Source organism: Stegostoma tigrinum, chromosome 7 (genome assembly GCF_030684315.1).
Source record: "Stegostoma tigrinum isolate sSteTig4 chromosome 7, sSteTig4.hap1, whole genome shotgun sequence".
Classification (NCBI taxonomy): domain Eukaryota; kingdom Metazoa; phylum Chordata; class Chondrichthyes; order Orectolobiformes; family Stegostomatidae; genus Stegostoma; species Stegostoma tigrinum.
Window position 1 is genome coordinate 80,379,087 of NC_081360.1, and position 17,310 is coordinate 80,396,396.

Here is a 17,310-nt window from a genome sequence, read left to right on the forward strand (position 1 = left end):
TATCCCAGCATGAGTCAGTGTCTTTAGTAGAGGTAAGGATAGATGAACAGAAAAGGAAGGAATAAATATATTGTGCCAGCAAAACACAGCAAACATTGAAGAAATAATACCAGTCACGGTGTTACACACAGAAACCAACCATCGCAGTCTTCGACACCCCCAGCACAATGTAAATGGGCTGTGATTAGGGCTAAAGAGAAAAAAGGTGCTTTGTTTTTAAAAAGAAGATTAATAATATGCTAAAATGAAACCGGGGTTATGAAAGGTAATCACAGAGGGGTGGTGCAGGTAAAGTACCACAAACGCAGACGTTTGCAAAATCCAGAGTTTCGGTCAGAAATGGTTATTAGGCAGAAATGTTTTTGCTGTGCTAGACCTGAGAAAGTACAGAAATGAGCTAACATTTATCGCACTGTGCAACTGCCCTGCTGTGGAAGTTTAGTATAAAGTGGCAGCTGCACCCATAATCCCTCCATAAACAAACTCAAAGTAGCAGAGACACGATGCAAAACAATGAATACATTCAGTTTCCTGACTTAATCCATGCAGCGAGGAAGTACGGCCCCAAATACTAGAGCTATTACAATGTTATCAGCTTTGCAAGGTGCAAAACTGAATGCTTCAAATGATTTTGTATTCTGTAGACGCAACAACTCCAGAAAAACATCTACACGAATTGATCAAGGGATGGAGGGAATTGGAAGGAGCGGCGAAAGAGAGAAGACCCTTGAAATGCAAAGTAAGAACACTGACATCATTTTAGTAAAACAATTATAATTCAGGTTTGAAATTAGTTCCTGCTTCCGAGAATTAAGCTGCAAAACTGGTTTTCAGACAGATTTCACCACGACATACATATATTTATCGATCCTTCCTCTCTGCTTTCTCTTTTGAGTCATGTCCCAGACAATCCCTGTCTACAGAGTGGCCACATGATATAGACTAAAAGACGTTACTCTAGTCTGTGGCGATTGAATTTGCGATTCTGATAAAATGAAAAACAGAAACTATTTCACAGATAGACTGTAAGTGAGGTCAGTTGGCTTTCTCCACTTTTCATTTTACCCCTGACGCTCTGTTCAAGTTCTTCCACAGGTACACAGATTTTTTTTTTAAACTTACTAAAGATGTATTATTCCTCTTGGTCTATAATGCTGAAAAGGTTTGAGGGGGATAAATCCAACATTGGTAAGTTTAATGTACACCATGCACATTTCAAAGCAAAACTGTCCCATATCATAACCAGAAATGCCACATTCTCCTCTGAAACTTCTTCCAGTCTTATTTCCTGAATTATGCTCCTGGATTTATATACCTAAACACATCCATAGCATCATTACTTTCTCGACAATTAAAATCTCTCTCAGGAATTTTGGCCAACTTTCAGAAACTTCTTCTAACTATCCCACCATGGCTCAGCATTTACGACTTTAACCCCTATATTTATTGAATATTACCCCGACTCCAACGTCCACTTCATAAGAAGGGATCACGTTAATTAACTTGTTTTTTCTTGAGGACTGTGACCATTTTAGAAGTCAGCAAAGGAGGACCAAGGGATTAACTAAGAAAGGAAAACAGCGTGAAAGTAAGCTTGCAGAAAAGCCTGGGTGCTGCAAACAATAAGCAAGGTAAACTGTATGTTGGCCTTCATAACAAGAGGATTTGAGGATAGGAACAAAGATGTCTTGCTGCAATTATACTGGGGGCACTGGTGAGGCCATACCTGGAATGTCATGTACAATTCTGGTTTCCTTCTTGAAGGAGGGATGTTCTTGCTCGAGAGAAAGTGCAACAAGGGTTTACCAAATTGATTCTGGGCATGGGAGAACTGACAAATGCAGAGAGATTGAGTTGGTTGGATTGTATTCACTGGAATTGAGAAGAACGGGTGGTGGTGGGTCTTAGAGAAACCTTCAAAATGCGAAGAGGATTAGACGGGTTAGATGCAGGAAAGATTTTTCCCAATGGTGGGGTCATTGTTTAAGGATAAGGGTAAACTTTTTACGCTGAGATGAGGAGATATTTCTTCACCCAGAGAGTGGTGAGACTGTGGAATTCACTGCCAGAAAGCAGTTGAGGGCAAAATAGTGTGGCTTCAGGAAGGAGGTAGTTATAGCTCTTGTGGCTAAAGAGGTCAAGGTATTTTGGGTGAGTCGGGGGCGGGGGGAGCTGGATTAGGGTTTTGAACTCAATAATCAGCCACGATCATATCGAATGACAGAGAAGCCTTGAGCAGTTGAATGGCTTACTCCTGTTCCTATCCTTTAGATTTCTATCAAATCACAGGAGTGGTAAAGTGCAGAAGGAAGCCACTCAACCCACCATGTTTGCACTGGTTCTTCAAATAAACATTAAGCAATCTCCTGCTTTCTCTCCATACCCTTGCTCGTTATTTCAATCCAAATAATCATTTCCTAAACTCTTGAACGACTGAATCAAATTTGTTTCAAACACATTTCCGGGTAGTACATTCAATATCCTAATTACTTGATGTGCGAAAATCTCTTTCATAGATCACAGAATCCCTACAGTGTGGAAACATGCCCAACAAGTCCACAGTGATCCTCACAGCATCCCACCCAGACCTCATCCCCATATAACCCACCTAATCTACACATCCCTAAACACTATGGGCAATTTAGCATGACCAATCCAACACGTCTTTGGGCTGTGGGAGGAAACCAGAGCACCCGGAGAAAACCCACACAGATGTAGGAAGATCATGCAAACTCCACACGGACAGTCGCCCAAGGGTAGAATTGAACCTGGGTTCTAAGCACTGTGAGGCAGCAGTGCTAACCACTGAGCTATTATGCCTCCCATCTCATACTTTATTTGTGCTTTTTGCAAATATGTTCAATTCTATGCCCTCTCAATCTTGATCCTTTTGAGTGGGAATGTTTCTCCCAATTTACTCCATGCTGCTCACTTACGAAGGTGAAAGCCTCTACTAGATCTCCTCTTAGCTTCCTTCTCTCCAATGGGAAAGTCTCATTTTTTTCAGTCTAACATCATAACTTCAGTTTTTCATTCTTAGAACCATTCTTGTAATGCTTCTGTACTCTGTTTTGTTTACATTCCTTTTGACATTTCAGTGCCCAGAAATGTACATGATACTCCAGTCTATGTCTAACAGAAGTCTTAGATAAGTTCAACATGTACTCCATGCCCCTGATAATGCCAAGAGTACTATGTACTTTATTTTCTCTCTTCACCTATCCTGCTACCTTTGATAATCTGTGTGCACATACACCCAGGTACCTTCGCATCTACATCTCATTTTGACTTACACCCACTGTTTTTTTTAAAAATATCTTTCACTAGTCTTCCTACCAAAATACGTAACAGTTGGGATATCATGCTGAAGTTGTACAGGTCATTGGTGAGGCCACTTTTGGAGTACCATGTACAGTTCTGGTCACCTGGCTATAAATATTAATCTAGAGAGAGTTCAGAAAAGATTTATCAGCGTGTTGACAGTACTACAGGTTCTGAGATATGCGAAGAGGCGGGATAGGCTGGTACATTTTTCCCTGGAGAATAGGAAGTTGTGTGTTGATCTTAGGGGTTTATATAATCATGAGGGGCATACATAAGGTGAATAGCAAAGGTCTTTTCTTATGGCAGGGGAATTCAAACTAGGGGGCATTTTTTAAGGTGAGAGGAGAAAGCAATTCACACAGCGAATGTTCCATACGTGGAAATGAACTGCCAGAGGAAATGGTAGATGCAGGTACAATTACAATATTTAAAAGACATTAGGGCACATATATGAATAGGAAAGGTCAAACATAAGCAAGTGGAACTAATTCAAGTTCAGGAAACTTGGTCAGTATGGACGCGTTGGACCAAAGGGTCTGTTTCCATTCTGTGTGACTTTGACTCTACAAGTTCACCAAGACAACACAGATTTTTTTAAAAAATATATTTTGTCTGTCACTCACAAAGTAATATTTAACTAATGTACAAATGTACTAATGCTTACCTCTGTTTTGCAAAAGCATATTTTGATTTACCGGAGAACTTTGCTATGGCCTATTAGTATAATGGGTGTATACACAGTGTGAACAGCATTGGTAATGTTAAGGCAAGGAAAATACTCTTGTAACTATACTGTTCTTCATTAAGTTGTACTGCAGAATTAGAATTTAAATAGCTCTATCGGAAAAGACTTATTTTGAAACTGTTAGCAACAAGTACTCCCGATGACAAAGCAAACTGCCTACTCTGTTAGGACAAGTTTGTCAATAGGTTTGGAAGCTTCTCATTAGGAGAAAGCCAACAAGTAACATCAACAAAACTAATGACAGGCAATCTCACCTACCATGAAATGACTTGGTTATATCCAAACTGGAAGTCTCTTTCTTGGCTTTTCCGGACAGGATATACCAACTGGTTCTCATGAAAGTAGAGGACTTTTTTCAATTTGGCAAGGTCAGGTCGGAGGGCAATCAGTTCAGCCAGGTTAAGGACAGAGCTTGTGAACAGGACTCTACAAAACAAGGAAAACAGTGTTTGCAAATATTGAGACTGTTCCATAGGATATCCATCATTCCCTTCCCCCACACCAAAGAAGAGAAAAAAATCCGACAGGGGACAACATCAGAAGCTGAGCATTAATACCTTTGTGTTGCAGAGAAAGTTTTGATCTTTTAAGGCAACTGCTATGAACTTCAGCTAAAAAGCACTGGCATCATATTGGTCTTTCTGAGCTCTGTTACTGGAATGCAGCATAAAAAAGGGAGACGAGATGGATTTTTTTAAAAAAGGAAAGAGAAGCAATATCTGAAGAACAAGTGGAACTGAGATAAGATTGAATAGGGAATACTTAGATTGTTGGTCTCATTAAAAGTTCCTATTTCTTGTAGAATCTTGCTACTGAATGACCAAATATTTTGCTATGAGTGAAATGGATATTCAAAAATATGTTTCTTTTAGCAAATTGAACTGCAAACTGTTGACAACTGATTCTAGTGCCTGTCATAAATTTATTTGGACATAGTGATTTTTAAAATTAACTGAAGTAAATTCATCTTCAACCTCTGAAAATACTAACGGATAATTGTGAAAAATAACAAACACAACTTACTATTTTTTAAAACTGACATCTTCAGCTTAAATACTAAATTCAATACAAAGAAATGAATGTTAAAAACAAAGTTTACATATTGGCTGTATCCTTGACAGCAATAAGGAAACACCGTATGTCACCAATTCCTGAACTGGTACATAATGTAACATCCTTAAACAATTCTAAAATGTATGAAACTATCAAAAGCCACTCACAAGTACTACACTTTCAAAAGTGATTTTCAAATTCTTCATAAAAATATTAAATGCTCGAAACATTCAACTGATCGGCAACATTTGAGGAAAGAAAAACAAGTTGACACTTCATGTTTCTGTCTCTATGAATGCTGCCTAACTACAGAGTATTTTGAACATTTTCTGCTGATTTTTCAGATTTTCATCATCCAGTCTTTTGTTTCATCTGCAAACATTTCCCATGAAACATTTCGTATATTGTAGATCGTATGCAACAATGGGAATAAAGAATTCAAAGGCCTTTGTCATTCTTGAATGTAACAGATTTCTCATTGTTTTTCAACTTATGCATTTTCAAATTTAATTACAGATCATTTTTATCAACAAAACTTCAAATGAGTTATGTGATGCAGTGTTCATTGGACGAATTGGATGTAATGGAGCAGTAACACGTGACACTCTTGTAATGCGTAGTGATTTTCCCATCACAGCGGTTCAGTCGGAAAAATATCAGGGACTCAGCACAAACCATATATTGAAGCATTAATCCAGTAAACCAACACAGAGTTATGACATCAAGACATTACCTATGTTTACTCTTCAAATCTCTGAAGATTATCTACCAAGAAAAGGACAAATTGTACACCTTGTTTATTTACAGACTGCCAGTCTAGACTGCTATGGACAGCCTGACCAAGAACACACTGACCAGGGTGACCACACCTCACTGAGACATTTCCAAGACTGGTGCTGGACGCTGCACTTGCTGCCCCAATGACCGTGCCTCCATGGACTCCAGTGTGGACTACTCCCCTAAGAATTTGGGACATAGCTGTTTGCTTGCCATATATGCTGCATAAACTGCTGGCATTTTCAGCAGGTAAGAGATTGAAATTAGCAAAGTGCTACATCCAGTCACTTGATTGAGGACGGCTGACTAGCAAGACAAACTGCCTGGCTATGTGAATGCACTAGTTGACAAGGCACAGAAGCTGCGAGCATGCAGGTAGGCACTAAATGTCAATGTGCTAGGACAGCATGCAGTAGATCTGAGTTGCAGCCTAGTCTGATGACTGCATACATCAACTGGCACACAATTCAAATGCCCCTACAGCAGCCTCTCAACGCAAGTTTCTAGTGTAGTCTGCAGTACAGATCTGCACTTCCCAAACATACTGCAAGTAGATCAGAATAGTGTCATCAATCATTTGTCAGGAAATGGCAAATCTTGGATCCTAACACTCATGGACAAGAGTACACCAGTGGCCATGCATTGTGACCCGCAATGCTTTTTCCTCCTGAGCAACTTGCAGTCTGTTCACTGCCAGCATTCTGCTGAATTTGTCAAGTGTCTGTTTTGACTTCCTGCAAGGATTAGGATTCTCTCCTCAAAGTGTGAAGAACCTGATTTTGGGCACTTTTCCACCTTTATGGGTCCCTCAGCCTTGATGTGGGCTCCTTTTTTCTGGAATGAGAGAAATTGAGGAATTGGCTGAGAGGAAAGTGGATGGCGCCGCTGCTAATGCTGATGAACGTGTTCAAAAGACGGTGAGGTGCCCTGGGAGAAAGAAGTAGAGGCCAAGCAGGATTAAAAGTGTGGGAGGTTACAAGAAGGAAAATAGAGTGAGTCTGGGAAGATGATGAAGACATTAGTGAGTGACAATAGCTAATAAGGTGAGTTTGGTAAATCACGATGATAAATCTTACCAGGCCTTTTGGGGAAAACCCTCCAAAAAGCATGCAGCAACAATCACTTGACCAAAAAAAAAGGTTATCGTCTATGGTCACCATACACTTTTGCTCTTCCTTCTACACCATACTCTTCGTTCAAGTTTCAACAGCGCTTTTACAAGGCTACAGTATCCCTAAGCAAAGATGCAAATTACATCCTTGTCGATAATATGTATTATTCTCCTAAATGACCGCAGCCTCTGTGCAATCTTTGAGCTGTGTAACTGCTCAATCCATCTCTGTCATCCACAGTGTAACGGTCTTCACTTGATTCAACATTTTACCTGTTATGTTATTGCCAAAGTTTCTTCAACATTAGTTTTCCTGCCTATCAGCAAACTGTTACTTTCAGAATACACAATGATGTATCCTTGACTTCCTTGGTCATCTACATGCTGCTCTCTGGCTTCATTATGTTCAGGCTGACTCAACTTTCGTTCAAAAGCCAGTGGCACAGGTCCACCACACCACCACCATGTTTGACCATCACCACAAATTTCATACACATGCTCCTCCCAGCCACATCGCAGATTGAACAAGTTAATTCACATTCGGCATCCTTTGCTCAGTTTCAGAAAGAGATCCCTCCAACACAAAGATACTGGATCTCTAACCCTACAACATTATCCATCTCTGCCTCAACCAATCTGCTGTTGAAACCACTTGGCCACATGCTCTGGAATTTCCTACCTAATATTTCTACCATACTTGGCTCCTTTAAAACCTTCCTTCCCGCCTACCTTTCCTGTCACGCATTTGGCCACCCACCCTAACAGCCCATCTTGCCACTAAAATTTATTTTTTTTCCCTCATTAAATATATTTTTGTATGTCAAAGTTCAAAATAAATGCAAGTGGTTTCAACGTGAATATTTAACTTATGATTTTTAATCAGGGAAATCTATGATTGAGCATGCTTCATTCACTCCTTCACTCCTCCTCAAATTGGCTTCATTAAATTCCTGGAGAATTGAACTAGCACTTTCAGGCAACAACAGCGTGCAACATAATGTTGAGGTTCAGACTTCTTCCCACAATCCCAATCAGCAAGAAGTTAACAAAGTGATAGAAGGTTGTGCCCTGTCCCATGAAATGAAATGGTGGTGGTGAAGAAACAAGGTCATATTAACCCAGGATGTTCTCATGCAACCTTGAACAACTGGTCACACAGCTGCACTGAACAGAATGAGGAACAGATCAATTTAAAAACAAGAATAAAAGGGCTATCAAAGAACAAAAGAGGTTTGTACTGAATCATTTACCAATCAGGAATTAAGAAACTCATTTCAGAAGTAGTCTGAAAATTGATTAAGAGATAATATTCCAATGTTATGGTTGCTGTCCCACACTTTCTCAGTATTAATATTATTTTAGTTCATGTCTTTTTTTGCCTTCTTGAGTAAAATTAAGAATATTGGAAAGAAGGGTATTCAGCAAAATTCAACATCTGGTCTTAAACAATAAAGAACTATTTTGCATACGCTGGATTAAAAAGTAAATATTTAAGGTCTCATTGCTCATTAGGTCACATTAGCCTTGTGCAGTATAAATAAAGCAGAATTCCATTTAAATATAAAAAAAATTGCCAAACATGCTTTCAACAGATATAGCTAAACAGCAGAAACTTTTGACTTTGCAGAGGTTGTTGTCAAAGCGGTATTTTACTGAACCATAACCCATGAATACTGAATAAAATGAACTATCTGGAATGTAGAGTAACAAATGCATCATTCAGCCAAGTAATCCGCACTTGTAAAGCACTTCACTATAGCCAGTTTGCATTCTACCTCATTTTTGTTTCCCTCAGAATATCCCTCTACTCCCTTCTCCCTCAACAACTTTTGTTTTCCCATGATGTATCTATTACGTATCTACAGTGGTGCCCTTTCAGATTGCTTAATTCTTGGACAAAGTAATCATTTAACTAAGTTTAATGAAAAGAAATACCTGTAGATAGAAGTGAATGAGAAGGAGATCATGACAAGATCTATGGAGTACAGTTTCTCTGGAAGGCTCTTGAAATTTGGTCCACTGAGAAATATGATACTTTTCCAGTCTTTTAAAAAATGAATAGTCCAAGAAATGAAACAGTAGACAGCAAGATCGGAGGATTAGAGTTTTTTTTACTAAAACTGACAATTTTAACATGCTGCTAACTAGACTGTAAAAGATACTTTTTTGGTTTAAACCTGTTACATCAAATTCCTACAATACACCAAACTTCCAGTACACTTCATGTGCATCAGTAACTGTCTGAGCTCAAGCTGGAAACTTGGAATTTGAGCGACGGCTGGAGTCACTGTGAAGAATCCAAACTCCCGGACCAGAAACTTCTAGGAGATGGTCATTTCACAGCCAGAGAGTGGTGAACATCAGGAAGACGCAGAAATCCACCAAGAGTGTGCTACTCACAAATCAATGCTCAGTGCTAGAGACTGCAAGACGTGATGACAACTTGAAGGTACACAGTCCAAACAATGGCAGTCGTGAGCAATAAGGAGGCTGCATAAGGGGGAACAGCAAAGCATAACAAAGCTGTTGTTACAGTAGATAAGGAAAACTACCAATTCAATTGGGATAACACAAGATCCTGGGACGAGCAAAGCAGAGACAGGCACAGAAGTTCCGAGAAGCCTGGTAGACCACAAAGAAAGCAATCAAATCAACAAACACATAGAACTTGACCCCATACACACTCCATTGCAAAGGAAAATGGGAGGTGAGGTAATCCAGCCCAACAGGCTCCAGGGTTTAAAAACCAGACAGGAAAACACAACAACGCTTTATTGGAGGCTGCACTGATGATGTTACCCAGCAGGGTAATGAAACATCCGCAGAACAATGAACCAGCTCAGCAAGTCAATCAACCTCAGCATCCACAAACCAAGCTACAAATCTAGCCCAAAACCTTAGATATCTAATAAGTCACAAACAGTGCTAAATACTGTGCAATCAGAAAATACCCCCAGTTTTGACCCTACGGTGACAGAATCCCATGGAAGCAGGAGATTCAGCATATAAAGTCCGCACCGGCCCTCCAACAGCATCCTACCCAGATCCTATCCCCATATCCTGCATTTCCCATGGTTAATCCACCTGACCTACACTATGGGCAATTTATCATGGCCAATCGACCTAACCTGCACATCTTTGAACTGTGGGAAGAAACCAGAACATCTAGACAAAACCCATGGAGACATGGGGAGAATGTGCGGAGTGTGCACAGACAGTCACCCGAGATAGAATCAAACCTGGGTCCCTGGCACTGTGAGGCAGTAGTGCTACCACCGAGCCATCCCTAATGTGTGATGGTGCAGAATCAAGGGAAAGAGACAGAAAAGGAACTATATACAAGTTCCAATGACCTATAGTAGGCAAATATTGAGATCCTACAGTTCCAGTTAAGCAGCTAGAAAGGAAGGTTAAAAAGCAAAACTCACCAGTAGCAATCTCTAATCATTCCCAGTGCCATTCGCTAGCGAAAAAAAAACCAAAATTAGGGACAATCAATGTAATGCAATAAGACAAGGTGCAAGAGTCAGAGATCGACATCTTGGAACATTGAGACCAGTTCTGGAGCAGGAGGCACCTTTTTAAAATACATGGGTTGAATCTCGACAGGTCTGACTTCAAAGTAGCTCACAGCAAGGATTTAAACTAATTGCCATACTGAAGTAGAAAAGTAGAACAAGATAGACAAGAGTGAAACTTTGGATAGCACCACATTAGATAGCATCAGACTAAGAAGAAAGTGAGGAATAAAAAATAAACAGGTTTATAATGCACAAATGCAAACACACAAAGTGTGTTGAATAAGGCTGGTGAGCTACAGGTGCAAAAAGCTGCGTGGAAATACGATTTCACAGTAATAAAACAGCTGTGGCTTGAATAGGTGAAGTCTGGGCACTTTTCCTTCTTGAACACAAGAAGTGTGCAAAATAGTAGGGAAGTAGAAATGAATGCGCAATCACAGTACTGATGAGGGAAGAAATTATACTTTAGAAACAAATTATACACTTGAAGAAGCAAGGACAGAATTAATTCATTCAGAGTTCAAAAATGAAATGGATATGATCATGCAATACGGGCATACTACTTGCTTTCTAATAGTGAGAAGGGTAAGGGAGAGTCAAAAGCAAATATTTAAAGAAATCAAAGAGATGAGCAAGAATTGTAATGATGCAAGTTAAGGATCTTAAATTGATATTTTGGAACTAATTTTAAGAGTGAAGGTAAAAGGAGGTGGAAGAATTCTAGAATACGTTCAGAAGGGCTCCTTGATCAATACATTCTCAATTCAACTATGGAAGTAATAGCTGTTGGGTTTGGTGCTGGGAAATGGGGTGGGTTAATTAAGTGTCTATGACAGAACACTGGAGAAAAGGTGATAATTTTGACAACCAAGGAACAACATAAAGTGGAATTTCTGAATTAAAGATGGTTACTTACAATGGGATCAGTAGGGATCACGCTAGGGTAAAATGTATCCAAGGGCTGATAGGAAATACTACAATGGAACAATAGGTGATCTCTACAAAAGAGATTTTTCAGTCGAGACCAGGTACATCCCATCAAAAGGAAAATGCAGGGCACCAAAGCAAGACTCCTTGATTGAGCGATTAACAATATAGATAGAAAATATGACACACAAGACAAAAAAAAAACTGAATAATGCCTGGAAAATTGAATCTTCAAGCAACAATCAAACCAAATACAGGAAGTTGAGAGGGGAAACCAATAGAAAAGTATGACTGGTAAGGAGAAAATTTTACAGTAGAACGGACATATATATAAGTGTAACCAAAAATCTTCAATAGATGTAAATGGCAAGTGGTGGTAAGAGGCAAGGTGAGAAAAGAAGATACTGTGTACAGAGGGGTTCAGGGCAGCATTGAATAATTAATTACTTTTTATTCTGCTATGTACTAAATAGAAAAATGCTAGTATATTATTGGTGGAGGTGGTGATGGTAGAGGTAGCAGATGGGGTGAAAATTGACAGGATGATGGAGAGATTTATTGAGGATAAGAGAAACTGGGCCACAATTCTCTCGGATTTAGAAGAATGAGAAGTGAAACATACAAAATTTCCAATAATGCTTGGGTAGATGGAAGAAGAATGTTTACCTGGCTTGGGGTTTCAAGAACTAGGGATAAGCAATTTAGTAGTAAGTTAAGGAGGAATTTCTTTACTCAGATGATCGTGAATCTTTGAAATTTTCTATCTCAGGCAGCAGTGGAGGTTCAATCATTGAATATGTTCAAGACAGACTATAGTAAAGGCATCAAAGAATACAATAAAGAAAAATGGCATTGAGGTAGATCAACCACGATCTAGTTGAAAGGCAAAGCAAATTCAAGGGCCCAACTGGCCTATTCCTGCTTCTAATTCCTTCTGTGGCAAGTTGCACAAGATCATCATCCGTTGAAGGATATTTTTCTTTCTAATTTTCTATTGCATTTCTTGGTGGCTAACTTGTGTGGAAAACGTCAAGTTTGATTTTCCACACAAATGAAATACTCTGTATATCTACTCTATCAAAATCTTTCATAATTTTAAATGATCCGTATGAGGTCATGCTGCAGCATTTTCTTCAAGGGCATGTTGACTCCCTCCGTTAAGCACGTGCCCTTATATCCTTTCCACAACATGGCGACCAAATCTGTATGAAGTACTACAGGTGTCGTCTGATGAAGGCTTAATACAAGTTTAACATTGCTTCTTCATTCTCATTCCAGCCTTCCAGAAATAAAACATAGTGTTTGGTTTGTGGCTTCTAAAACATTCTTAGCCTGTCAAAATCAATTTTTGTTTTTTTAAAAAAAAAGAGTCCCTTTGCAAAAACGTTTGGTCTTTGTGTTGATTTGTTTAGTAATTGCAGTCAGGACATGAACAGGATTGTTCATGGTTTAGTTTGACACACCTTCCTTAATTAACTGATTTGAGGCTGAAGAAGTCTTACTCGTCACATGTCAGTACAGGTATTAGCCCTTATGTAACATCACACTCAAGAAGCAATTCTTTCAAAATCTAATGGTATCAGTTCTGACACCAGTTCAGAAAAGATACAAAAAATGATCAATGTTAAGTTAATGACAGTTATTCATAATCACAGCATTGATCTAAACTAAGACAACATTCAATTGGTGTTTGTTGTAGAATGTGATTCTACAATTTTAAAAAAATGAGGCTTGGGTACCCCAAAAGGAAAACAGTGCTAGCTAAGACAATGGCAAAGCTAATAAGTCATGCTAAGTGACTTTTAAAAAGCAGCACCAGTAGCGACAGTTACTCTTTTAAATATCCCATAGGCAATGATTTAGTAGAACACTGCCATGACAATAAACATTTAATATTAAAAGGTTTCTGCTGTGTAGCTTTTTTTCTCTCTAGCAAGTATGTCTGGTAGCATTTTTGCCCATTCTAATCGAATTCTGACGAAGTATGTATTGCTGACCAATGTTTGGATAATCTAGCAGCCAGTAGGAATTTTGAAAATAACTGTAGATCTGAACTGGACTTAGTCAGAAAAGGTCTGTGATGCCAGTTTCCTGAACTGCAGCTGAACTTCAGCTTTCTGCATTCTCTTGTTTCTTCAGGATGTGAGTCTGACCTGAAAACAGACTGCATGCATCACAAAGAAAAAGAGCCTGCACATCCTGTGACTGCTTTGTGTGGCTGAATTAGAAGAAATGCTTCAAAAAGGAAAATTGAGAGATTCATCAGCCAATGTGAGACAGAAGCGCAAGAATTGATGTTCCAAGAGCGTATACTCAGCAATTTGGCAACAAACTGTGGAATTTTTAAAAATATAAATGGTATGATCTCGAAGAGGTCAGCATCATTTAGCAGGCCAGGAGATCGACAAAGTGGTAAATTTTGTTGTTTGTAGCCCCGTGAGTATACAACATATCCCTTCTGACAATTTATGATGTAAAACCTTCATTTTTAATCAAATGGGGAAAAAAAATCTTGCTTTTATGGCTATACTGAAAGTCTTTTCTTCCCCGAGAAAGTCCCTGGAGGCTCCATGGGGCCCACTGGGGAATCCTTACCAACAACTTATTTCATGAGGCCTGTTTCTAAGTTGTAAACCTCCATGACTCAAAGAGGAAATTTTTGTGTAGGTGGTCAGATTACCATGTATTTTTCAGATGGTCATTTTCCAGCACTCTCACACAAAATATTTGATGGAAATTAGTACTTGCCAGCAATAATTCACACTTGCTATTAATTTTCCAACATTAAAGGCAGTTTTAAGTCACTATTAACCGTGTATGAAATTATAAATAAAGCTGCTGCAAATAGATTAAAGTCTTGCCTTCAGTGACAAGGGTTCCAGATAACTTGAGAATTGGAAATGTGCAATATTTGAACATTCAAGTTTAACAGATACTCTTGGGCTTATACATTTGGATACAATATCATATGAGAGAGAAAGAGAGACTGGGCAATTTTTGGAATAGTGAGGCTTTATCCCTGCTCACTTAAAACAGAAGGTTTTTGGGCATTGGAGGAAGCAATGGTGGGTGGGTGGGTGGGAGGGAAACGTTGTGATTTAACATCTTTCCAGAATGTCTGTAGCCTAGATCTGGATCAAAATCTAGGCAAGAGAAATGGCAGCATTAAACATGCCAAATTATTAAGAATTTTTGTATAAATGTAGATCAAGGGACCAGGCGCCCCACACCCTGAGCTTTATATTCGCGGCGTGAAAAGAACATAGTGTGCAGATAGCGTCTTTTTGACTACAATAAACTAACAAAACCTTCAATATTAATTTAATCTTCACAAACTTCAGTAAATTTCATTTGGGTTCCCAATCTTGTATATTTTGATGAATTACCTTGAACGGCCAGAAAACATGAAACAGCACAATAGTGAAAGAAAAACTATGTAAAAGGAGTTTCAATTCTATCAAAGGAGGTCAACCAGCAGTTGTGACTACATAAAACTTCCGGATTTTGTCAACTTTGTAATCTTTTGTCAAAGGTTATGATATTGAACTAAAGGAAAGGAAGCATACAGCTGTACATTTATTTACAGTTTATTACGGCATTTCTTTGATGGAATCCTTTAACCTTTAGCATATCACCGCACCTCATTCACAAGTCATGTACCAATCTGACTGAGGGCCACGTTGCTCTTTGTTCGTTGTCACTAGGTCAGAATCCTTAGATTTCCTTCCTTACAATATGGGGAAGTACCTACACCAGAAGGCTTGCAATAGTTCAAGGAGGTTCATTATCACACTATCAACAGCAATTAAGAATGGGTGATAAATGCTGATCTTATCAGTGTTCTGAATATCTAGTTCCTGACTACGATGTTTCAGAGTAAATTTCAATTTTAGGCGTTAGCATTTAACAGTAGAAAATGGGATGAATGCATGTCAAGCACATTGAAGCACTGTTCACTTAAAAGGCTTGAGTAATGCTTTTTAAGAGGTTACCAGCTAGATGGGTAGGATCAAAAGCAGCAGGTGGACTTACTTAGCTGGAGATATTGTGTCAGTTAGGGGAGATTGTTCGCTTTAGAAGTTAAAGGTAAATTAGTTAAAAGCATTCAGTGAACTTTGAAAGGGTGTACAACCCAGACATTTCATCAGGACAAAGAAGAAAATGTAAATGTTCGCCAGTAATCTCAAAGTCAGGTTATGAATAGTTCAGATCATTATGGTATTGGGTGGAGCAAGCAGGCTCCAGAGAGATAGGGCTCAGAAGTAGTCCTCGCGAATGCGATGGTCTGTGACATGGAAAATGGTTCAGAGTTTTTAAAAAATCCCTGGGAGTCACTGCTAATTCAGTGATGCTGAGAAAGGGGTAAAAGAAGCCACACTCAGTACTTTCTTGGTGTGGCCAAGAAAGTTTGGAGCTTAGTTTGGTAAGCTAGCTGTTTGATAAAAGTTGAAACTGTGCCAATAATTTGAATCTTGGGCAATCTCAGAAGGCCTCAGAAACTCAGTCTTGTAAGAAGAGACTGAACTATCAAGATGTAAGCAATCACAGATGCAATCTGAGTTAAGAGAGAAGTTGATGGCCTTTCAGGGTTTCAATGAAACTGAAAAATTTGAATCCCTTGCAAAAGAGACAGACCTTTATATGATTTGGTGACCCACAGCATATCTAACATCTGGGTGGGATTTGACATGAACACATTGGCCATTTAACATGACTCTGTGAAGTAGTTTACCACAGTTTGCCTGTTAAATTGCATTTACCATCCTGTCAATCCCGAGTGTTGGAACCTACATTGTGCATGGTTTAAAATCATTATCTTACCTACTTAGTCAGTACTGATGCTGTTTAAGTTTGTACAATAATGCTTTATTTTGCATTTTAATTTAAGCTTAGAATGTTGATGCTTATTTTCTTAACCTTGGTTCTTCTACACATCTATTCCTTAAATATTCATCAACCCAGCTCATACAGCTTGTCCAGTATTTTAAAGCTTAGGCAATGACATCCATGACGTTCATGTTTCATGAAAGAAGTTTTTAAAAAACAAAAATAAAGCAAAGAACGCCAGATACTGAAGAACTGAAACAACAAAAACAGAGATATCTGAAGAAACTCAGAAGGTCTTCAGCACCCTTCCTGAAGGAGGATCACGGGACTCAAAATGTGAACTCTGTTCTCCCTCCACAGATGCTGCCAATCGTGCTGGGTTTCTGCAGCATTTTATGTTTCTGCTTGTTTAAAAAATAACGCTATTAACTTATATTTTCTTGAGAAATAATGCTTCGTTTACTCTGCAAAAATAAATGTATAACACTGAATGTGTCTGGTAATGTGGATTCAGGAAAAAAAATCGGGGAAAAGCATCATTGTATGCATCAAGGCGAGGGAACTTAATTTAACCAGATACCTTTGGTAACTTTTATTAATGTCCCACATCTCCATAGTTTGCAACCATTCAGCTGACCTGAGTTTGTGAAATCTACAAGCCGCTTTGGAAATTTCAAGCATTCTTTCAAAAATGTGGGGTTATTAGCAATTGCCAAATATAAACAGTGCTAATTTATCTTCCAAGCTTCTACTGGGCTGCCAGGAAGATCATTTTGGCATTATGAGACAAAAGCTGATAAATCTAGGATTTCTAGATACAAGGTCAATTAGTTCTTTTTCCTTTTTTTTAAAAAAAATGCAGGCCTACTTACTTACACAGCCGTAAGGCTGTGTAGATTACAAAGATGTCAGATCATCACACTTGTGTGTGTTACTAATGGAACACTACATTGGCAGAGAGGTCACCGTTTGGTTGAAACATTAATTCAAAACCCCATCTGCTCTCTCAGGTGGATGCAAAAGAT

General features: G+C 38.8%; 1 protein-coding gene across 12 annotated transcripts in view; it reads right to left on the reverse strand.

Moving 5' to 3' along the window:
• Nucleotides 1–17,310, reverse strand: part of gtdc1 (glycosyltransferase-like domain containing 1) — a 417,621-nt gene that overhangs the window by 291,763 nt on the left and 108,548 nt on the right. For all 12 annotated transcript variants that reach the window (XM_059647446.1, XM_059647444.1, XM_048534511.2 and 9 more), the window contains one exon: nt 4,328–4,495. In XM_059647446.1, coding sequence (XP_059503429.1) covers nt 4,328–4,495 — 168 coding nt within the window. The remainder of the gene's footprint in view (nt 1–4,327; nt 4,496–17,310) is intronic.